Source organism: Rhinopithecus bieti, unplaced genomic scaffold (assembly GCF_001698545.2).
Source record: "Rhinopithecus bieti isolate Rb0 unplaced genomic scaffold, ASM169854v2 scaffold_11944, whole genome shotgun sequence".
Classification (NCBI taxonomy): domain Eukaryota; kingdom Metazoa; phylum Chordata; class Mammalia; order Primates; family Cercopithecidae; genus Rhinopithecus; species Rhinopithecus bieti.
This window is the reverse complement of record NW_016807378.1, coordinates 3,689,634-3,710,745: the sequence shown is the minus strand read 5'-3', so window position 1 is coordinate 3,710,745 and position 21,112 is coordinate 3,689,634. Positions and strand designations below refer to the sequence as shown.

The 21,112-nt window shown below is 43.8% G+C and overlaps 1 protein-coding gene across 2 annotated transcripts in view; it reads left to right on the top strand.

Annotated features, from left to right (window-relative positions):
- Window positions 1-21,112, top strand: part of PARVA (parvin alpha) — a 171,413-nt gene that overhangs the window by 89,767 nt on the left and 60,534 nt on the right. For both annotated transcript variants that reach the window (XM_017881581.1, XM_017881582.1), the window contains exons 2-3: window positions 17,894-17,983; window positions 18,062-18,132. In XM_017881581.1, coding sequence (XP_017737070.1) covers window positions 17,894-17,983; window positions 18,062-18,132 — 161 coding nt within the window. The remainder of the gene's footprint in view (window positions 1-17,893; window positions 17,984-18,061; window positions 18,133-21,112) is intronic.

Genomic DNA, 21,112 nt, shown 5'->3' with positions numbered 1-21,112 from the left:
TTCTCCAATCTGCCTGGGTACTTTCACCATGCCACTTGTTCCAAAATGTCCTTTAATGTCATGAAGCATTGTGTGGGCCTTTTCTAGTCCCTTTTTCACCCTGCTGTCTCTTTGCATCTGTTTGAAACCCAAGACAAGGAGATAGATGATAATTTCTTAAATTTTCCTCCAGCTTTGTTTTTGAGCTCTGCTGGCTTGCCAAGTCATTCTTATTCCACTAGGTCATCACTGGGCAGTCCTTCCTTCCCTCCCAGTTTGTATGCGTTGTTGGCATGTACTGAGAAAAGGTATGGAAAGGGTAAACCAAGAGTTAGAGGATGCTTACAGAGGCATGCACTACTGTGCTGGGCATTTCATATGTGCGTTGTCATCTAAGCTTCATTATAAACCTGTGAGCTAAGTATCATGATTCCCATTTTAGAGGGGGAACAAGTTAGGTAATAGGCAGAGCTGGGATTAATCCACAATCTACCTTTCTCCAGAGCCCAGGCTAATTCAAACTGTATCATCAGGGTAGTACACATCCTATGAAGACTTCTGCTTGAATGGATGTGTTAGGGAACCTATTCCCAGCCATCCTACAGACTTCCAAAACTCTGCTTGTATCTTGTGGCTCCCCATTGCTTTCAGGGTTAAGCTCATACTTGGTATGTTCTGGCTTGTATGGCCTTGACTTAACTCTCTAACAACACTCCACAGTTCCATTACCCTCCAGCAAGCCCAAAATGTTCCCTGTTCTCATGTCTCCAGCCCTTCTATATGTCTTGCTCCCTCTTCACCTGGTGAACTCCTAATCCCCTTTAAGAAGCAACTGAAGCATCTCCTTCCTCGTGAGGCCCTCGCTGATTTCCACTTTCAGATGACTTAAGTGACACCCCCAGGCTCCCATAGAGTACTATGCTGTACTCTGGGGCTGGTTCTTATTCATCCCTTTTACCCCAGGACATAGCACAGGGCCTGACCTGGGAACGTTGGTCAGCAGTGCTGTCAAATGCACATTTAAATGAATGAGTCTGTACCAGCTACCCCACACTTGCTCACATAGGTAAAATGTTATCTTCTTTGAAATGGTTTTTATAGTTTCTTATGGACTTTGCCACTCTCTGCTTATATTGTGCATGTTTATTTTTGTGTACAAGCTAAATTATGCCCTAGGCCTAGAAGATGCAACTGGAATGAGGCTCCCATCACATTGCCTTGCACATAGTCAAGACTGAATAATTATCCATTGAATCGAATCAAATGGAAGGTTGTACAAAAGGAAGCTATAGTGGAAGTGTCAGGCATGCAATCAGCAGAACGTCAGACAGGCAGTTAAAGCATCTTCGATTTACTACAATTTCTTTTAATAGGTTCTCTGTACAGATTTGCTGTCAACATGAATTGTTAGTTTAGGGAAAAAAAATCAGGGTGCTGCAATGGGTCTGTGCTGCACAGTGACTGGCAGTGTTTTGCTGTTTCCAATGCAGTAGTCCACAGATTTCCAGTTGCCGACAGGGCTTAGTCCTTCATGCTGAAAAGGCCTAAGTTATAAGCAAAAATGCTTCACAGTCGGTGTCCTGAACCCCTCCTCTCAGAACCAACACATGCTCACCCTCTCTGCTTCCTCCATTGCTGCCTCAGTTCCTCAGCCTTCCCCATTCCAGCTTCTCTTCTTAAAGCCCAGACCTTCAGATGGTTAACGTCCTGGCTCTCGTGTAGAAGGGAGAGCTGTGTATTTGGATGTGGGACTCTGCTGGAAGGGGAAGACTGCTCAGGGACAGCGTTGACAGACCACTCATCCATTCAGTAAATATGTATTAGCACATATCGTGTGTCAGGTGCTGGCAGGACAGTGGTGCGCAAGGCCTCAGTCCTCAAAATAGTGGAGGAGACAGGTGTCCTTCAGATATGCACACAGATGCACAATTGCAAACTGTGGTGAATGAGATAGAAGAGCAGAGATCTGTCGACAAAAGGATCTGGCACTGCCTTTGCCATGAAGCCCTCCCTGGTCTCCCGTGGTGGTGTGAGCCTCACCTGGAGGTACTCCTTCATCACTGGAGCGAGGCCAGAGTTGGCCCTCAGCCCACCGAGACGGGGGGCATGTGTGACTGTGAGCTCCTCAGGCCAGGGTTCCTTCTTTCCTAGAATAGTGTGTGGTATACAGTAGGTGCTCAATCATTGTGTAAGACTGGGAGGAAACGAATTAGCACATTTTGCAGATCCTCATTCCATCAGATAAAGGGGTCACTGGCTTTCCCCAGTGCTGTGATCATGATTGTATTAACATGATGCACAAGCTCCACAATTTCAACCCCGTTCCCAGGAAGGTGTCTGTTCCCAGAAAAGTTGTAAAGCATGAAATAATGAATGGAGAGTCCTAGTGCGCAGGACCTGGCCCCAGGAGTTTTCTCAGGACAGTGTCATACCCTACTGAGAATTAGCTGCCCAGCCAGCATGGCCTGCATTTTCTCAGACCAGAGCCAGGCCAGGGACAGGACTGACGTCCTGATCATCTCAGCATGGGCTTGCCATAGAGTCGGGACTGAGGAAATGTCTGTTTTTGCATGGCATTGGCCTAGCGTCATATATAAGGAACCGGATTCTGCAACCTGCTCATTCTTGGTTGCTTCTTCCTTGGAGGAAAAAAGCATGTTCTGTTCCCAGATATGCTCCTAAAAATATACTCTCTTAACTCCCGGCCAGTTTCCTGTGATTTCTCTCCTGGGGAAAGAGGAGAAAGACTCTGGCCCCCAGTTCTCTGGGTGGGCACAGCAGATGCTTGTACACCCCATATCCTAACCCCTCTGTGTCAGCCCTGCTGTGGGAGACTGTGGTGCACACAGCAGGGTGCCAGCTTCTCATACCTCCCCTTTTCTGTCTCAAGGCTTTGGCTTCTGAAGCCCCCTCAGCCTGCACTCTGCACAGCCTGGAAGTGTGGCGAGAGAGAGCTCCTTGGGGGTAACCTCAACTAATGGGACAGATCTCCTTGAGACACTTTCTGCAGTTTCTCAGAGGGCCCTACTAGGGATTAAGTTACCCAGTTTACCCAGTTACAGGTGACCAGCTTAGAAACCCACCTTTATTGTCTCTTCTTGGGCCTGTCATACTCTGTTTGTTCTTCTTTCCTTTCCTGGGATTTCTTTCCTGCTTTCAAGCAACTCCAAACTAAGACATTGGAGAAAGGAGACAACTCACTGTTAGAATCATCCTGCTGGGGATCTTTTCAGGGAAGTCACTGAAGTTTTCTGGATGTTGGCTTCCATGAAAGAGAAAGAATATAGCGTGTGCCAGCTGGGCATGGTGGCTTGAGCCTATAATCCCAGCACTTTTGAGCCCAGGAGTTCGAGACCAGTCTGGGCAACATGGTGAAACCCTGTCTCCACCAAAAAAAAAAAAAAAAAAAATACAAAATACAAAATTAGCTGAGTATGGTGGAATATGCCTGTAGTCCCAGCTACTCAGGAGGTTAAGGTGGGAAGATCACTTAAGGCCAGGAGGTCAAGGTTGCAGGGGATGTGGATCCGGTTATTTCCCCCCGCCTTGGGTAAAAGGAAAAAACCTTTTTCCAAAAAAAAAAAAAAAAAAAAGAGAAAAAAGAAGAAGAAAGAATATAGCCTGTGCCCTAACTCTCATATAGGACTGTGCACGAGTTCCCAGAGGCCCCAAATTCCTTGCTGGTCTGCCTGTGAGCACCCACTCACCCTTCGTAGCTGGGAAATGACTCAACTGTCCCCTTCCAAAAACTGGAAACTACCTAAACGTTCAACAGTTACGGAATGGTTATGTACGATGTATACCTTCAATAGAGATTGAGAAGCTACTTAAAGTGATATTTTTATGGCATATAGAAATATAACAAGATTATATGACATGAAAAAAGCAGGCTATAGAACCCAGTATGTTTTGAAACTATGTATAAAACATAGACATACTTGTGAGAAAATATAACATGTTAACAGAGTTTAACTCTAAGCAGTAGGATTATTTTATCTTTTTAAAAATATTTTCCAAGTTATCTTAAAGAGCATGTTGTTCTTTTATAGTCAGAAAAAAATCAACCATTATTGAAAACAAAAATACTGCTCAAATATTACCTCCTTTTTAGTCTGTCCTTGCAGGGGCTGAGCCTCCATAGAATGACCAGGCAACCCCTAGGGCTTAGCTTATGCAAGATTATTCTCCATTAAACTTTCTCCTGGCTTTACGTGGGAATGCAGAAGTGACTGTGTTCCCATGCCTTCACAACAAATGTGGTTTGCAAAAAATGGCGTGATATGTATTTTCAGGCCGTTTTTAGAGATATGCATTGTGTTTGGGGAACATTTCCTCTGCCTAATGGACGAAACATTTTCATATAAAAAGCAAGTGTTGCTACGTAAAACTGGGACAACATATAGCATAGTGTTAAGGATGTGAGAGCTCTGCACCCAGCTGGCTCAGGATCAAATCTTGGCTCCACTTTCTAGCTGTGTGGCCTTGCTCAGGTTATATAACCTCTCTGGGCCTCATTTTCCTCATCTGTAAAATGAGGATTATAATAGTACCTACTCATTGGATTGTTGCAAAGATTACATGGGTTAATACATGTAAAAAAGAAAGTGTTATATCGATGCTCCTGATACAAGGGACGTACAATTGTGTGCTCTCACCATCATGATCATCGGTCACAGGAGAGAGTTTCCACAAACAGTGCTTTTCAGGGTAAACCGCTGACTCTTCAGACAAACCCAGAATTAATCCACCAGCGATCCGATTCAACCAGAACACAGCATGTCTGTTTGCTTACTAGCCCCACTGAGAGCTGTTTCCAAGGAGGTTACCTCTTAGGAATTCAGTGGACTAGTAGTTGATGTGGCACTTTTTAAGCAGCACTGAGCCACTGCAAAAATAAATGACTAGCTGTTCAGGATTCATAAATAAGAAGGACATAGACATGAAGGTCAAAGAGCCAAAGAGAATGAGATGAAGAGAGGAAACTTAACTCAGGTGATGCATGAAGATGAAGGCCAGTGAGGTGACAAGCCTTCGCCAGGTGCCTCTTGTGCCCACGTGGCCTTTGCTTAGGGTCCTGCTGAGAGCCTGTGGCTCCAAAACGCTCCTCTATTGCTGCCTCCACCCTGGAAGAGTACGCTGCTCTCAGGACTTGGTTCGGTACTGTGTGAGGGCCCACATATTTCATTGCAGTTTGTGGAATGCAGTATCCCCCCCCCCCACATTTAAACATCCTCCAGGTACTTAGTAAGTGCTTATCAGGTGCCTGGCACTGTGCTGGGCTCTGAGGGCCACCAAGGTGGCTGCCTTAGGAACCAGCAAGCTCTGGAAGGCAGGTACTTGTCTTTGTATTCATGGCTCCTGGCCCATCTCCTAGCACTAGAGATGCCCATACATGCTTATGAATCTGTGAGATAAGTAATGCCAGCTCCACCCTGGCTGTCCTTGGTTTAGGTGGCTTATTGTGTCTACATTTCCTATGTAATTAGCCAGCTTACCAGGTCAAGTTCTGTGTTCTCCCCAAGGCCATTACAAACGCTTAGGGCATGTGGACACGCACAGATGCGCACCCATGCACAAAGGCATGGCACTGCTGCTCTAAGTAGGAGCAGACTTTCAAACCAAGGAAATGGTTCGCATTCTCAATCTGAAAAGATAACAGGGTATGGCATGGCAAAAGACAAAGAACAGTGATGAATATTGTTCCCTGGGCTCTCTATGCCTGTTTTGTGTTTAAATTTAACTCCCGTGGCTTACTTGGGACCTCAAATAATGTTTCAACTCAGATTGTTTTGACTGCCTGAAGCCAGCCAATGATGCTTCCATCTCCTTCCGGGCCCACAAGCAATTGGAGGGCAGCTGCATCACATGGTTGGCTGAACAGTGAATAAGTGCTTAGGGGCCATTTGCTTGGCAGACTTCCAACTCTGCAGAGCCTATGAAACAGACCAAAACAAAGATAGGTGGAAATTGTAGGACTTGGGACTATAGGTCCTGCTGTCAGCTCCCATCACAACACCAGCTTCTAAGTTCCCTCTTTTGGCTGTGCTCCAAGGGCCGTATGTCAACCTTGGTGACTAGACAGCTGTGTCAAGTACAAGAGAGTGTGGTGAGACCCCAACAGTCTGCTGAGGCCACCAAGAGCTGGCTCCCATGTTTACCTGAAGTCACATATTATAACCACTGAAACAAGTACCCTTTTCGTTAAAAACAATAAAACTTCTCTTGTTTAAGGGTCTGAGTTGGGGGGTGCAGATTTTGCATTTTCTTCTAGCAATCTCACATGGGAAAAAAAGTGAACCCATATGTTGTAGGGAAGGGTGAGTATTAAGAACAGAACTTGTTCCCTTAAAAGAAAAAGCTATTGTAGGCAGAATAATCACTCTCCCAAAACTGTCCATGCCCTAATCCCTAGAATCTGTAAATATGTTACTTTATGTGGCAAAGGGGAATTTCAGTTGCTAATCAGCTGATCCTAAAATAGGGAGATTGGCCTGGATTATCCAGGTGGGCTTAATATAATCACAGGAAACTTAAAAGTAGAAGAGGAGATTTAGAGTATGCAGTGAGAGGGATTTGATCCTTGCCACCACTGCTGGCTTTGAGATGGAGGAAAGGGACCACAGACCAATGAATGAGGGCAGCCTCTAGATGCTAGAAAAGGAAACAAATGGATTACCCCCTAAGCCGGTAGAAAGGAACACAGCCCTTCTGACACTTTGGCTTTAGCCCAGTGAGACCCATGTTCGTCTTCTAACCTGCAGGTCTGCAAGGATAATACATTTGTATTGTTTTAAGCCACGAAGTTTGTGATTTGCTATTACAGCAATAGAGAACTAATACAAAAGCCTGTGGTATAAAGACCTCCATAGGGGACCATGGATAGATGCAAGTCCAGGGAAAAGTCATTGAAGAGACTACCGAACTTTCAGTGACACTTGTACTAGTGAGACAGACCCGTTTTTAATAAAGTAGAAATGACCCGGCCAGGCATCCCTAAGTTAGGAGGACGCTCTGTCTTTTCCTAACTTTTCTCATCTCAGCCCTGGAAACAACCAACAACTTTGAGTTCTCAGTTGAGAATGAGTACACCTTGCGCTGTAGTGATCTTTGGGCTTCGCCTCCTGTCCAAATGCTTCTACAGAGCTTAGTCAGATAAATTACTCCTATCTCCTTGGTGATGGGAGGAAACATTTGTTGTCTCATAATATCTTGGATTTCCACCCCATTTCATGAACACTATATATTTTTAGAATAGTTTAAAATTTACAAAAAAAAAGGAAAGGGAGAACAGGGTTTTCATATATCCCATGCCCAGTTTTCTCTCTTATTAACATCTTACATTAGTATGGTACATTTCTTAAAATTAACGGACCGCAGTGATATATTATTACTAACTTACAGTTATTGATATATTACTTTTATATTACTTATATTATTATTGATATTACTATATTATGTCTAAAGCCATAGTTGATTCAGATTTCTTTAGCTTGTGCTTAATGTACTCTATCTGTTCCGTATTACGTTTTGTCTTCATGTCTCCTTAGGCTTCTCTTGGCTGTGACAGTTTCTCAGACTTTTTTTTTTTTATGACTTTGACAGTTTTGAGGAGTACTGGTCAAGTATTTTTTAGGATGCCCTCCTGTTGGAATTTGACATTTTTTCGTGCTTAGGCTATGGTTATGGGTTTCTGGAAGGAAGGTCACAGAGGTAAAGTGCCATTTTCATCACATCCTATCAAGGATACATAACATCAACATGGTTTATGACCGTGGATGTTGGTCTTGTTTACCTAGCTGAGGTGGTGTTTGTCACATTTCTCCACTGTAAAGGCATACTTTTTTCCTCCTTCCTATACAGTACTCTTTGGAAGAAAGTCACTAGACGCAGCCCACACATAAAGAGAGGGAGTTATGCTCCATTCTTTCAGAACAGAGGATCTAGGTAAATTTGAAATTCTGTACGGATTAGTTTTTTCTCTTCCATGTATTAATTTATTCAGTTATTTATCAATGTGGATTCACAGACATTTATTTTATCTATGGGCTTTAGATTATTATAACCCAATTTATATGATAATCCATTTTATTATAATCCAATACTACTTTATTTTGTTATTCAAATTGTTCCAACTTTGGCCAGCTCTTTCAATCAGCTCCTGTGGGCCTTTGACATCCCTCTTTTTTTTTTTTTTTTTTTTTTCTGAGTACTTCCTTTCTGGCTCCAAGCTTATCTCATATATTTTCTCTGCAGTCCTAGAATCAGCCATTTTTCCAAGGAACCCTGGTTACTTTTATTGAAGAACAGGACTAGAAATGAACATCTGGGCTCCATGTACATTCATTACTACTGGAGTATTGATGCATCTAGGCCTTCTCAGTTAACACAGTAAGGAAATATATGTGTGTGCACGAATTTATAGAAATACTTAGAGACATATACACATATCTTGTAACCATCTGGATCTATGTTAAGGTAAACATAAGTTCTTACTGGTGTCTCTAACTCCAATGCATTATCACATGGACCATCCTAGCTTTCTCCCATTGTTTATCTATAACCTCCCACTCCAGTGAGAAACCTGGCTCCTACCATCCACCATGCATTTACTTAATTGTTCAATTCCAGTATACACATATAGCAGTATCAGCATTGTTAACCCACACCCTATGGGAAACAACTTTATCAACTAGAGTGCAGTGCCTAGATGCAGTTCTTTTTGCCTTTGGTCTCTGGAATGAATCATCTCATTTCCAGAGATATTTAAGTTAGTACCATTCCCATCACCCCTTTCACTGAGGTCATCTCATGTATTTGTAATACAGTTAGATTCTGTTGTCACAATCTGCATTACATCCTTGGGTCCTCTAACCTTCTAAATGATTTTTTAATTTGCTTACATTAAGGTTTACTCCTTGTTAGGGTTTGAATATTTGTCACCTCTGAAACTCATGTTAAAACTTAATCCCCAATGTGGCAGTATTGAAAGGTGGGGCCTTTAAGAGGTGATTGACTCATGACTGCTCTACCTGGACTAATCCAGTAGTCCCCAGCCTTTTTGGCACCAGGGACCAATTTCATGGAAGACAGTTTTTCCATGGACATGGGGTTGGGTGGAGGGTAGTTTTGGGATGAAACTGTTCCACCTCAGATGATTAAGCATTAAATTCTCATAAGGAGCACACAACCTAGATCACTTGGATGCACAATTCACAACAGGGTTTGCGCTCCTATGAGAATCTAATGCTGCCACTGATCTGACAGGAGGCAGAGCTCAGGTAGTAATACTCACCCACTGCTCACCTCCTGCTGTACAGCCTAGTTCCTAACAGGCCATGGACCAGTACTGGTCCACGTTCTAGTTCATAGCCTGGGGGTTGGGGATGCCTGGATTAATCTATTAATGGATTAATGAGTTATGGAATGGGACTGGTGGCTTTATAAGAAGAGGAAGAGAGCTGTGAGCTGGCACACTCAGCCCCTTTGCCATATGCTGCCTCAGGACCCTGCAGAGAGTCCTCACCAGCACAAAGGCCCTCACTAGATGTGGCCCCGCAACCCTGGACATCTCAGCTTCCATAACTGTAAGAAATAACTTCTTTTTCTTTATAATTACTCAGTTTCAGACATTCTGTTATAAGCAACAGAAAATGAACTAAGACATTTCTTACACTATAAATATCATGTGTCTGCCGTTACAGTATCATACAGAACACTTTCACTGTCTTAAAAATCTTCTGTACTTTGCCTGTTCAGCATTTTCTTCCACTTATCTTTTTACTCTCTCTAGTTTCACCTTTTCCAGAATGTCATATAATTAGAGGTGTATAGCATATAACCTTTTTAGACCAACCTCTTTGTCTAGGAATATGCATTTAAGGTTCTTTCATGTCTCTTCTAAATCTAATAGGTAAGTTAAATCTACTCACCTATTAGAGGATATCTTGGTTGCTTGTAGTTTTGGGTGATGATGAATGAAGCTGCTATAAATATTCACATTCAGGGCTTTGTGTGAACATGTTTTCAAATCAGTCAGGTAAATACCTAGGAGATTGACTGCTGGATTATATGGTAAAATTATAGTTTTGTAAGAAAACACCAAACTGTCTTCCAAAGTGGCTCTACTATTTTGCATTCCCACTAGCAATAAATGAAAGTTCCTGTTGCTCCACATCCCTTGCCAGTGTTTAGTGTTGTCAGTTTTTTTGGATTTTAGCCATTCTAATTGGTGTCTAGTGATATCTCATTGGTGTTTTTGTCATTCCCTAATCACAAATGATAATGAACATCCTCTCATATGCCTCTTTGCTATATGTACATCTTCTCTGGTGACATGCTTATTCAGGTCTGTTGCCCATTTTGTAGTTGGGTCAGACTTGCATACAAGTCTTATCAGATAGGTATTTTGCAAATATTTTCTCTCAGTCTCTGCCTTGTCTTTTCATTCTCTTAACAGTATCTTTTGTAGAGTAGACTGACTGATTTATTTATTTATCTATTTATTTATTGAGACAGAGTCTCACTCTGTTGCCCAGGCTGGAGTGCAGTGTGCAGTGGTCTGATCTCAGCTCACCGCAACCTCCGCCTCCCAGGTTCAAGCAATTCTCCTGCCTCAGCCTCCCAAGTAGCTGGGACTACAGGTGTGCGCCACCATGCCGGGCTAATTTTTGTATTTTTAGTAGAGACAGGATTTCACTATATTGGCCAGGCTGGTCTCAAACTCCTGACCTTGTGATCCACCTGCCTTGGCCTCCCAAAGTTCTGAGATTACAGGCGTGAGCCACTGTGCCCGACCTGTACAGTAGAAATATTAATAAAGCCCAACTCACCAAGTTTTCTTTCATTGATTATCCTTTTGGTGTTGTATCTGAAAACTCATAATCAAACCATAGGTCACACAGATTTTCTATTTTTTTTTTTCTAGAAGTTTTATAGTATTGTGCTTTAATTTAGGTCTGTGATCATTTTAACAATTGATGATTGTATCTTTATAGTAGTCTTGAAGTATGGTAGTGTTCTTCCTCCAACTTTGTTATTCTTCCGTATTTTGTTGGCTACTCTAGGTCTCTTGCCTTTTTGTGTAAACTTTAGAATCAGTTTGTCAATATTCACAAAATAGCTTTCTGTGATTTTGACTGAGATTAACATTGAATCTATAGATGAAGTTGGAAAGAATTGACATCTTAAATTTTCCAGTCCTTGAACACTGAATATCTCCTCCTTTATTTAGATCATCTGGGTTTTATAATCTTCTGCATATCAGAAGATATGGTGTGCCCATTTTTTTAGATTTATACCCAAGTATTGCATTTTTTGTGCTATTATAAGTTATACTGTATTTTTAATTTTTAAATGTCAACTATTCATTGGTAGTATATAGGAAGCAGTTGACTTTTGTATATTAGCCTTGCATTCTGCAACCTTGCTAGAATTGCTTATTCTAGGAGTTTTGAGGGTGAGGGGCATTGGTGGTTTTTTGTTTGTTTGTTTGTTTTATGGTTGATTCTTTACAAATATCACCTACAAACAAAGACACTTTCTTTGTCTTTGTTTTACCTTTTATTTTCTTCTCTTGTGTTGTTGTAGTAAGATTTCTAGTATAATTTTGAGTAGGCATGGTGAGAGGAGACATCCTTGACTTGTTCCCATTTTTAGGGGCAAAACATCCAATTTCTCATCATAAAGTATGATGTTAGGCTGTAGGGTTTTAAAATTTGTTGTTGTTGTTGTTGTTGTTGTTGTTGTTGTTGTAGATGTTCTTTCAGATTGATTTTTCATGTAGAGAAACATTGCTGGGACTTGCTGACCAGACAATATAGTTGTCTTTAGGTGCCAGGAGCTTCTGTATACGCCCTTGAACCATTTAGAAATTAAGGGAGCCTTAGTAACTTTCAAGAGGACTAGAAATTAATAATCAGAGTTCTGATAAGGATCTAGAGCAGCCTAAACATCTCACTGGGGCCCACTGGCCCTGAAGGAGAAAGAATATCCTGGTTCTTTTCTTGCCCTCTCTCAGAATGGTTTTTTGCAAGTACAGATGCAGTGGGCGTGGTTCTGGGAGTGTGGAGAATAGACGAATTCAAGACCCTAACACTCTGGACCCCCGCCCTACTTATCTGCTATTCCATTCCTCGCCCCCTTCCCCTGTGCACACTTGCATTCTCTGTGCTCAGACATAATCACTACGCCCTCAACACCTGCCCTGTTTTTCCACATCTTGCTATTTTTACACAAGATGTGCCTTTTGTAGTGCACATGTGTTGGTTGAAAATTTACATTTTCAAGGTCCAGTTCAAATGTTTCCTTTTCTAGGACTACTTCCCAATCTTCTCCATCCAAAGTTTGCCTTGTTCTACATGAGCCCCTGTGGCTCTCTCCTTACACCTCTGTCACCTCTGAGTGTAGCACCGTGTGCACTGCATCTATGGGCCTACCTTTCCTACCACCTTGAGCAGACTGAGGCAGGCCTATGTCAAATCCCCAAACCTGTATCACCAGTGCTGGCATGGGGACTGCTTCAGAGGCAGTGCCCAGTAATGCTTATTGGTTGAATGAAATTACTGGCCTTGAATATTTAGAGACCTCTGTCTATTCTCTCCACGTTTGCTTTCCCCTGGTATTCTTTCAGTCCCTAGATGTATTCTGGGATGCCACAGCGTTTCTTTTCTTCATGAACAAAAATCAGGGGAAATTACCATTCATTGCAGACCTACTCTGTTCACTCATTGCTTTAGAAACCTGGTATCCCCATGTTATCAGTTAGGGAGTTTGGGCTCTGAGGCCAAGAAAAATACCTCTTCTAACTGGCTCAAACAATAAGGGAATTTATTGTATCTCCTATAACAAGACATATAGAGTTTGAGTGGTTCCAAGGATGGTGGCTTAATAGTATCAACAAGAACCCCATCTTTCTATATTTCTTCTCTGCCAGCCTCAACACACTAGCTTCTTCCTTGAGCTTACTCAGTGCATGGCTACAAAATGGCTGCAACAAATCCAGGTATAATATCCTGGCACAATAATGATTAGAAGAAGGTTGCCTTCTCTTCCTTGGGTCTCTCTTTAGAATGAAGAAAAGTGATTCTGGAAGCTTCTAGAAATTTTCTGTCACAGTTCATTGACCAGAATTGACATGATGATGCTTGAGCCAACCACTGCTACAGGGATCAAGATCATCATGATTTGTTTAAACCAATAGTGGCTTTACCTGGAGGCATAGGAGGGAGGGGTGTATACTGGAACAAAATGAGGGTTCTTTCAGCAGGGAAAATGGATAAATGTTGGGGAGCAAACCACCAGTGTCAGCTACACCCTTGTTATGGCCAGAATTGTTTTATACTGAATTTCAGGGAGGTTAACCTACTTGGATAAGGTTCCACAGTTGACAAAAACAGAAGTAGGGTTCAAATCTGTATACCAAAGCCCATCCAGGTACTTTCTTCTGTGCATGTGGACCCAGAGTCAGACCACATATCCCTGGAAACAAAAGCCCCCTTTCTCATGGTGAGCACTTCAGGGGTTCAGGCAATCTCCCTGCTTTCCCTAGCCCGACCTTCAGCTGGGCATTTGATCTGTTTATTAAGTTATGACTTAATGGCGCTGCAAGACATTCGGACCTAGTTTTAGATTGTCAGAGGAAGTTCAGGGGATAAACATCAGATTCCCATTCTGTGCCAAGAAAATTTGGTTGTAGTTCTTTCTCTTTCAGTGCCTGAGGATTGGCAAGGGGCTTCTGCTGGGTCCTGCTTTGGTTTAATAGAAATGAAACCTCCAAAGCAGGAGGGCTGTTTTGGGAAAGTGGCCACTAATGGGGCCCCATGGGGCAGGGGCCAGGCCTGCACTGGGCAGTTTGCATATTCACTTTTACAAACAGTTGGCTCAGAGTCAGCAGTTAATGGAATGGGAATGATGTTCCTGTACCAAATCGTTTCCTGAAAAAAACATTTCCAATTGCAAACATATCTTGGCCTTTCTTCTTGGATTTGTTATGTCTCTGTGAGTGAATTAAAGAGGCAGGGCAGAGGGGAATGTTTCTGACTGGGGATTTTTCATCTGAAAACATGTTTAACAGTGATCTACACAGAAAAAGAGATCCTGTTCAGATCCACCTTTAGGAGTCCTGGCTTCAAATATTGCATTGCTAGTCACACACACTTTAGAGATGTTTCAATACCTCTCTATTTACAAATTGGCTCACTTTGGCTGTACAACAAGTCTTGGGACAGATGTGACTTTACTTCCCTTACAAAAGGTAAGCTGGAAATTCCGCCCCAGAAATGTGCGTGCGTGCGCATGCACACGTGCACACACACAGGCTAAAATGTAAATGTATTTTGTTTTTCTGGGAAAAAGGTAAAATCCTTTGCATCCCATACTCTGCTTTGGCAAATTCTGTCGCAACTCATAACCTGTGCAGTTGAAGGGTAGTCTTGACAGTTTGAATTATGTATTCAACAAATATTTCTTGAGTGCTTACAATGTTTGAGATGTTGTTTTAAGTAATAATAATAGCTGCATATATTTACCTAGCTCTTACCGTCTGCCACACATGCTTCTGGGTACTTTGCATATATTAACTCATTTAATCTTCTTAGCAACCCTTGGAGGTCGGCAATATTGCTGTCACTCCCATTTTGCAGATGAGAAATCTAAGGCATGAGAGGTTGAGGAACTTGCCCAAGGCCACAGAGCTGGTGGATGGTAGATTCTGGATGTAAACGTAGGCAGCCTGGCTTCTCACCACTGTACCCTCTGGCCTCATGGAGGATCTAATAGTGAACAAAAGAGAAATAGTACCAGTCCTTACAAAACTTACATTCTGGTGGGGGAGAGAGTTAACAGACATATATATTATTATTTCGGATCATGATGAGAAAATAAAACATGAGAGAGAGGTGGGGGGCGCTAATCAGAGTCTGATAGAATAAAATGTCAAATCCTACCTATGACCTGAGTATGATGGGAAGTCACAAGAAAGCTTGAAGTGGGAGAATGTATGATCCTATTTACATTTTTATAGAACATTCTGGCTGCACTGTGGGAAGTAGGTGAGAGTGGGGGAAATGCAAGCAAAGCAGTAGAGCCATCAGAAGGTGGTTCTGATAGACCAGGCGAAAGATAACAGTGACTCAAGTCAGGATGATGGAGTGGGGAGATGGTGAGAAGTGGGGAATTGGGTCCTGGTTTGGAGGTGGAGCCCACAAAACTTGCCAGTGTTTTGGACGGATGCAAAAAGTGAGGAAAATGAGAACTTAAGAGCGATTCCTCGGAGCTTGGTGTGAACCATGGTGTAAATAGTGGTGCCATCTACTGAGGAGGATAAGAATCAAGAACACATTCATTTTAGTGCTGGTATGGTGGCTATGAGGGTGTTGAGAATCACAAGTTCTGTTTGGATGTGTACATTTGAGATCTCTACTAATAGAAGTAAGAGGATACATTGAATAAGCAATTAGATTCATAAGCTTGGAGCTCAGAGTCAGACCTGGGTTGGAGATTTAAATGTGGACATGGACATTAGTTGAATGGGATGACGTAGGACAACATTATCCACTTAATCTCTTTAAAAACTTTTATTTTTTAACTTTAAGTTCAGGGGTACATGTTTGTTACATAGGCAAACTTGTGTCCTGGGGGTTTGTTGTATGGATTATTTTCCCATCAACTATAGACTGGATAAAGAAAATGTGGTACATATACACCATGGAGCACTATGCAGCCATGAAAAAAAAGAACAGGATCATGTCTTTTGCAGGGACGTGGATGGAGCTGGAGGCCATTATCCTTAGCAAACTAACGCAGGAGCAGAAAATCAAATATGGCATGTCCTCACTTAAATCATGAGAACACACTTGACGACCTTGTGATGGAAACTTTCTACATCCATGCTGTCCAGTATTATAGGTACCAGCCACCTGTAGCCATTGAGTGCTTGAAATGTAGGTGGTGCAGCTAAGGAGCGGAATTTTTAATTCATTGAAATTTAAATAGCTCAAGTGGCTAGTAGCTACTGTATTGGACAGTGCAGATCAGTGTAGCTACAGGAGAGAAATTCCCAGGCGGGAGCAAGTTATTTCACTGGCCAGTAAGCCTAGCCTTGCAGCCACATTTAAACATGACTTTGTTTCCACTGCTCACTGCATGCACAGCAATGCTTGTTAACAAAGTAATGAAAACGGTGCTTCTTTGTGAGAAATAGCCTGGGAAAGAAAGAAAATTCATAGTTCTAGGGAAGATATTAGAAGAAACTATAGAAGTCTAAGGAAGCAGTTGTGCTTAACTGGAAAACAAACACAATCTGTACCTATAGAATCATTTCTTTTGGCTTCCCTGGGCCACATTGGAAGGAGGATTGTCTTAAGCCACACATAAAATGCTCTAAACACTAATGATAGCTGATGAACTATTAAAAAAAAAAACTCCAGATAATCTCATAATGTTTTAAGACAGTTTATGAATTTGCATCGGGCTGCATTCAGAGCCATCCTGGGCCACATTGCAGCCCGTGAGCTGTGGGTTGGACAAGCTTGATTTAAGCTTTGAAGGTACCCCTTCTGTGTTTCTGTCATGTTTTATGAAGAATTCTATGAAATGGTAGGTGTCTATGAATGTGGAGATTCACGGTGGTGACTGGCTGGTACCCTATGTGATTGTCAAAGGCCCGCTGCAAAGGTACTAAATCCCAGCCTCGCCATCCAAGTTGTGTCTCTTAGGGCATAGAGTGTGTTTCACTCCCTTTGTTCCTCATTCTCCTTTCAGTCCAGCTGCAGCTATCAGTGTGTGTACTGATGTGAAAGAACTCTTTGTAAGTGGCTGCCTTGTGCTTAGAATTTCTTGCAAGTCTATGCTGGCAGTTGGTGAGGCCAGAGTCAATAAAAAAAATAAAATGGAAAGATGGGACGTTGCTTTTATTAAGGTTGATTGCAGCTGCTGTATTAGCTCTTTAAGAACCTCTTGGTGACCAACGCCTCTGAGAAAATGGCCTTTCTGTGCTTAATTGGCGAAAAGCAAGGGGATTTAAGTCACTGCTTTTAGGAGGGGTAATCCAAGGTCAGCACTCACCAAATGTCTGTCACACAACTGGTTTTGTGGGAGGAATTTTCTGTACTAAGGCTCCATGTGGGGCTGGGCACTTGGAGGAGCGTGGGCTGATAATCTTTGGTAGTTTTACCTGTTTTGTTTTCTTTCTGAGGAAGGTAGAATTACAGATTTCTAGGATTCGAAGACTGTAAAAGTTTACTGTTCATCCAGTCAAACTCTTATTTTCAGCTGAAGAAATGGGCCAAGAGAGATGAAGTGCCTGGCCCCAGGTCCCACAGGTGGTTCCATCTCAAGGGTCAGGACCAGAGCTCAGGGAAGGGCCAGAACTGAGGTATTTTTGAGCAGTGGCTGGGGTTGGATGGAGGTGGGAAGACAGATAATCAGGAGAGTACCCCAGGGAAGCCAGGAGAGGTGAGAAGTCAGAAGAGGGTGGAAGTGAGGATGGAAATGCCTTACAACGTACATATAGCCTCAAACCCATGACCCCGTTCATCCTGTCAGCAAACAGTCACTGGGCACCAGACAGGAAGAAGGGACAGGCAGGAGGCAGAGACTCAGAAAGAAGTCAGCGCCTACCTCGCTTCCATTTATTCTGAAATCTTTTCTGAGAGGAGGGAGATTTCTGTGCTTTTGAGACCTCACAGCTTCCCTGAGGAAGGCAAGTGAAGTGACAGCTGGCAGAGGTGAGATTAAGGGGACAATTAGGTCCTTTCAGCCAGGCGAGGCCATGAATTGATCGTAGGCTGAGTAACAGCTGTAATCTACCCTTAGTGGGTTTTTTTCTCAATGTCAATATCTAACACCCTTGTTACAGAGCTCCGACCCCCTGCCGTCCGTCAGCTGAAATGTGACCCTGTTCTTCCTTTTCTTCCAGTGTCCGAGCTGCAGGAGGAGGGAATGAATGCCATTAACCTGCCCCTCAGCCCAATTCCCTTCGAACTGGACCCCGAGGACACAATGCTGGGTAACTGTGCTCTTGTCTCTGAATTCGCTTAAGCTTTCTCGTGCCAGCACCCCCACTGAATTCCTTTTCTTTTTAAAGAGGAGAATGAGGTGCGAACAATGGTGGATCCAAACTCACGCAGTGACCCCAAGCTTCAAGAACTGATGAAGGTAAGAAGAAATCAGGAGCGGCTTCAGGTGCCTCACAGACCCACCAGGTGTCCATATGCCATCTGCTCTGTGCAGGCACCCCACGAGCCCCTCAGTGAAGGTAGAAAGTCATGGTGGCCCCTGCCTCAGGCAGTGGGTGGTCTAGTAGATGGCCATCGAAAACGTAACCAATTGTATAAGCGTGGGACATGACAAATGCCCAGTGAGTGGTGCTGGTCACAGCACCAGACAGTTCAGTACAGGTAAGCTCACGATGGCCAGGATTCCAGAGTGCACAAAATGCTTATTTTCTCAAGGACCTTCAAAAGCAGGCAGTAAAGTAGGAATTAGTCTCATCCCTATTTTCCAGATGACAAAACCAAGTCTCAGAAAAGCCAAAAGGTTTGTTTATGGTCATAAACAAGGAGACGGAATTCAAGCAGAAATGAAGGAAATGAAGTGACATATTGTGCATAATGTACCTGCGCAGTGGCTGGTGTGTGCTTGTCCTTCCAAAACTGTTCATTTCTCCCCTGCATCTTATTCCCTGTCCTGTGTTCCTCCTCTTCGGCTTAACCAGGCTGCACTTAAGACAAAAGGCACTCACACCTGTCATCCCAGCACTCTGCAGAGGCCAAGGCGGGTGGATCACTTGAGCTCAGGAGTTCGAGACCAGCCTGGGCAACGTGGTGAAACACCACCTCTACTAAAAATACAAAAATAAGCAAAGTGTGGTGGCGCATGCCTGTAGTCCCAGCTACTCAGGAGGCTGAGGTCGGAGGATGGCTTGAATCTGGGAGGCAGAGGTTGCAGTGAGCCATGATCACGCCACTGCACTCCAGCCTGGCCCTGTCTCAAAAAAAAAAAAAAAAAAAGCACTGGATGTCAGAGTGATTCATTCCCCATGCAAATCTGAAGACGCGGTTCCTCTGTGCAAGATCTGTCAGAGTTTCCCGTCCACCTCAAGTTGCAGTCCACTCCTAGAGGTGGTGTTTAGCGTCCTTGCTCTAGCTGCCTCTTCAACCTCAGGTCAACCACTACCCGGCAACACAGGGATGTCAGAACTGCTCCTCCCAGCAGCCCATGCATGCTCCCAAAACTCCCCACCGCCAAAGCCTGGCTAATGCATTCCACTCTGACTTGCCTCTCATGCCCTTCATCTGAAAGTCTCAGCACGGCTACTTGCTCCAGGAAGCTTGCTCTGAACTCGAGTGCCATGGCTTAGCCCCTCCGTGGCTGCTATGGCACTGTCCTTAGTTCTGTTGTCGTCTCCACGTAATATTACAGCAGACTTATCTGTCTCTTTCACTAAATGGTGAACTTCTTGGGGTTAGAAACTGTCTTTTTTTTCTATCATTGTACCCTAAAGACCCAGCACAGAATGTCACATATAGCAGGTATTTAATAAACATTGGAGGATGGATGGAGGAAAGGAAGGAGGAGGAAGGGTGGGTGGATGAATGGGTAGGAATTTCAGTCAGCCAGGAGTATTCAGAAGTAAAATCAAACCCATGTGAGGGTTGGGCCATCTCACTAGGGACTGGAGGACTGAGGGCAATCATCTCAGAGGAGCTGTATAAATGTCCCTTCTGTCTGCTGAAGGGAGTCTGTGCCCTGACCCCAGAGTTCAAGAGAAAGGAGGCAGCCTTGGCTAGGCCGCCATGCAGCCTCTTACTCCCCTGGATCACAACCAGAGCCCCACAGGCAGTTGGGCTATGCATGTTGGGTATCTGGCCTTTCCTGATGCAGTCTGTGCTGCACCCACAGGTGACTGCCCCTGCCCAGTGAGACCCTAAGCCCTTGCCTTGCTGTGCAGGAAGAAGATGGAACAGTTGAGGTGCAGGCTCTGCCTGCTGCTGCACCTCTCCGGGGTGCTGGGCCTGTATGGGCAAGGGTAGGGGGAAAGGGTCTAGCCCTGGGCTTGCTCCTGTCAGAGGGCGTTCACCATGCTAGAATGGGTAAGCTACTACTTGCTCAGGAGACCCCTGAGGGTAAGCACAAGGACAGAATGGGCTCCAAATGGTTCAGTCTTCAGTGTTGATCTCCCAGACCTAGACCTGCACTCGGGCCCTGTTTGAGGGAGTGGAGGATTGGAGATGCACATAGACATGAGCCCTGGAGTGCTGACCAAACACACAGATCACTTTATAGCTACCTCCGTACTTCCAGAGGGAGGTTCAATTTTCTAGATCTAGACTGGTTTGACCACCTTGAAATCCTACTCTTTCTGGTCAACTCCTAGTATTCTTTTAAGGGTCTCCTTAGGAGCTGGGCACAGTGGCATGTACCTGTAGTTCCAGCTACTTTCAGATGAAGGTTTGAGGACAGAAGTTTGAAGCTATAGTGGACTATGATTGTACCTGTGAATAGCCACTGCACTCCAGCCTGGGCAACATAGCAAGACCCTACCTCAAAAAAAAAAAAAAGTCTCCTCAAACACAAGGCTTTCTGGAAGCCTCCCCTCATTCCTGATCTCTCCTGCCCACTCCCAGCCTGTTGGGGCCTCTCCTCTACTCTCTCATAGCACCATGTCTTTTCCACCCTAGGATTTGAACCCTTTATGTTATAATCCTTTGGTTGACCGGTTTTCTGCCCCCATAAGCCTCTCCAGGACAGAGGCTGGGACTTACTATACTGGATACAGTGCAGTGCCTGGTATACAGTAGGTGTTACAGTTATTATCTTCCTGTCTTGGGACAGTGGAACAATGTCCTGTAAAGCCTCCAGGCTCACCCAGGGATGGCAATGCTGTCTGGCTATTGCTGTGTTATAAAGGCAGCATATTTATGCTAAGGCAAAGACATCCAACACAAAGGATGATGTCCACTTATAAAAAACTGGAGAAATGTCAAAACTGTAGTGGTTCCCCCAGGCCTGTGGTCAGGGAGGAAGATTGAGTACAAAGGGGCCTATGGAAGCATCCTACGGGGGAGGGAACTGTTCTGTATCTCAGTTGTGGTGGGGTTAAACTACTGTGCACAATGACCAAAACTCATCACTG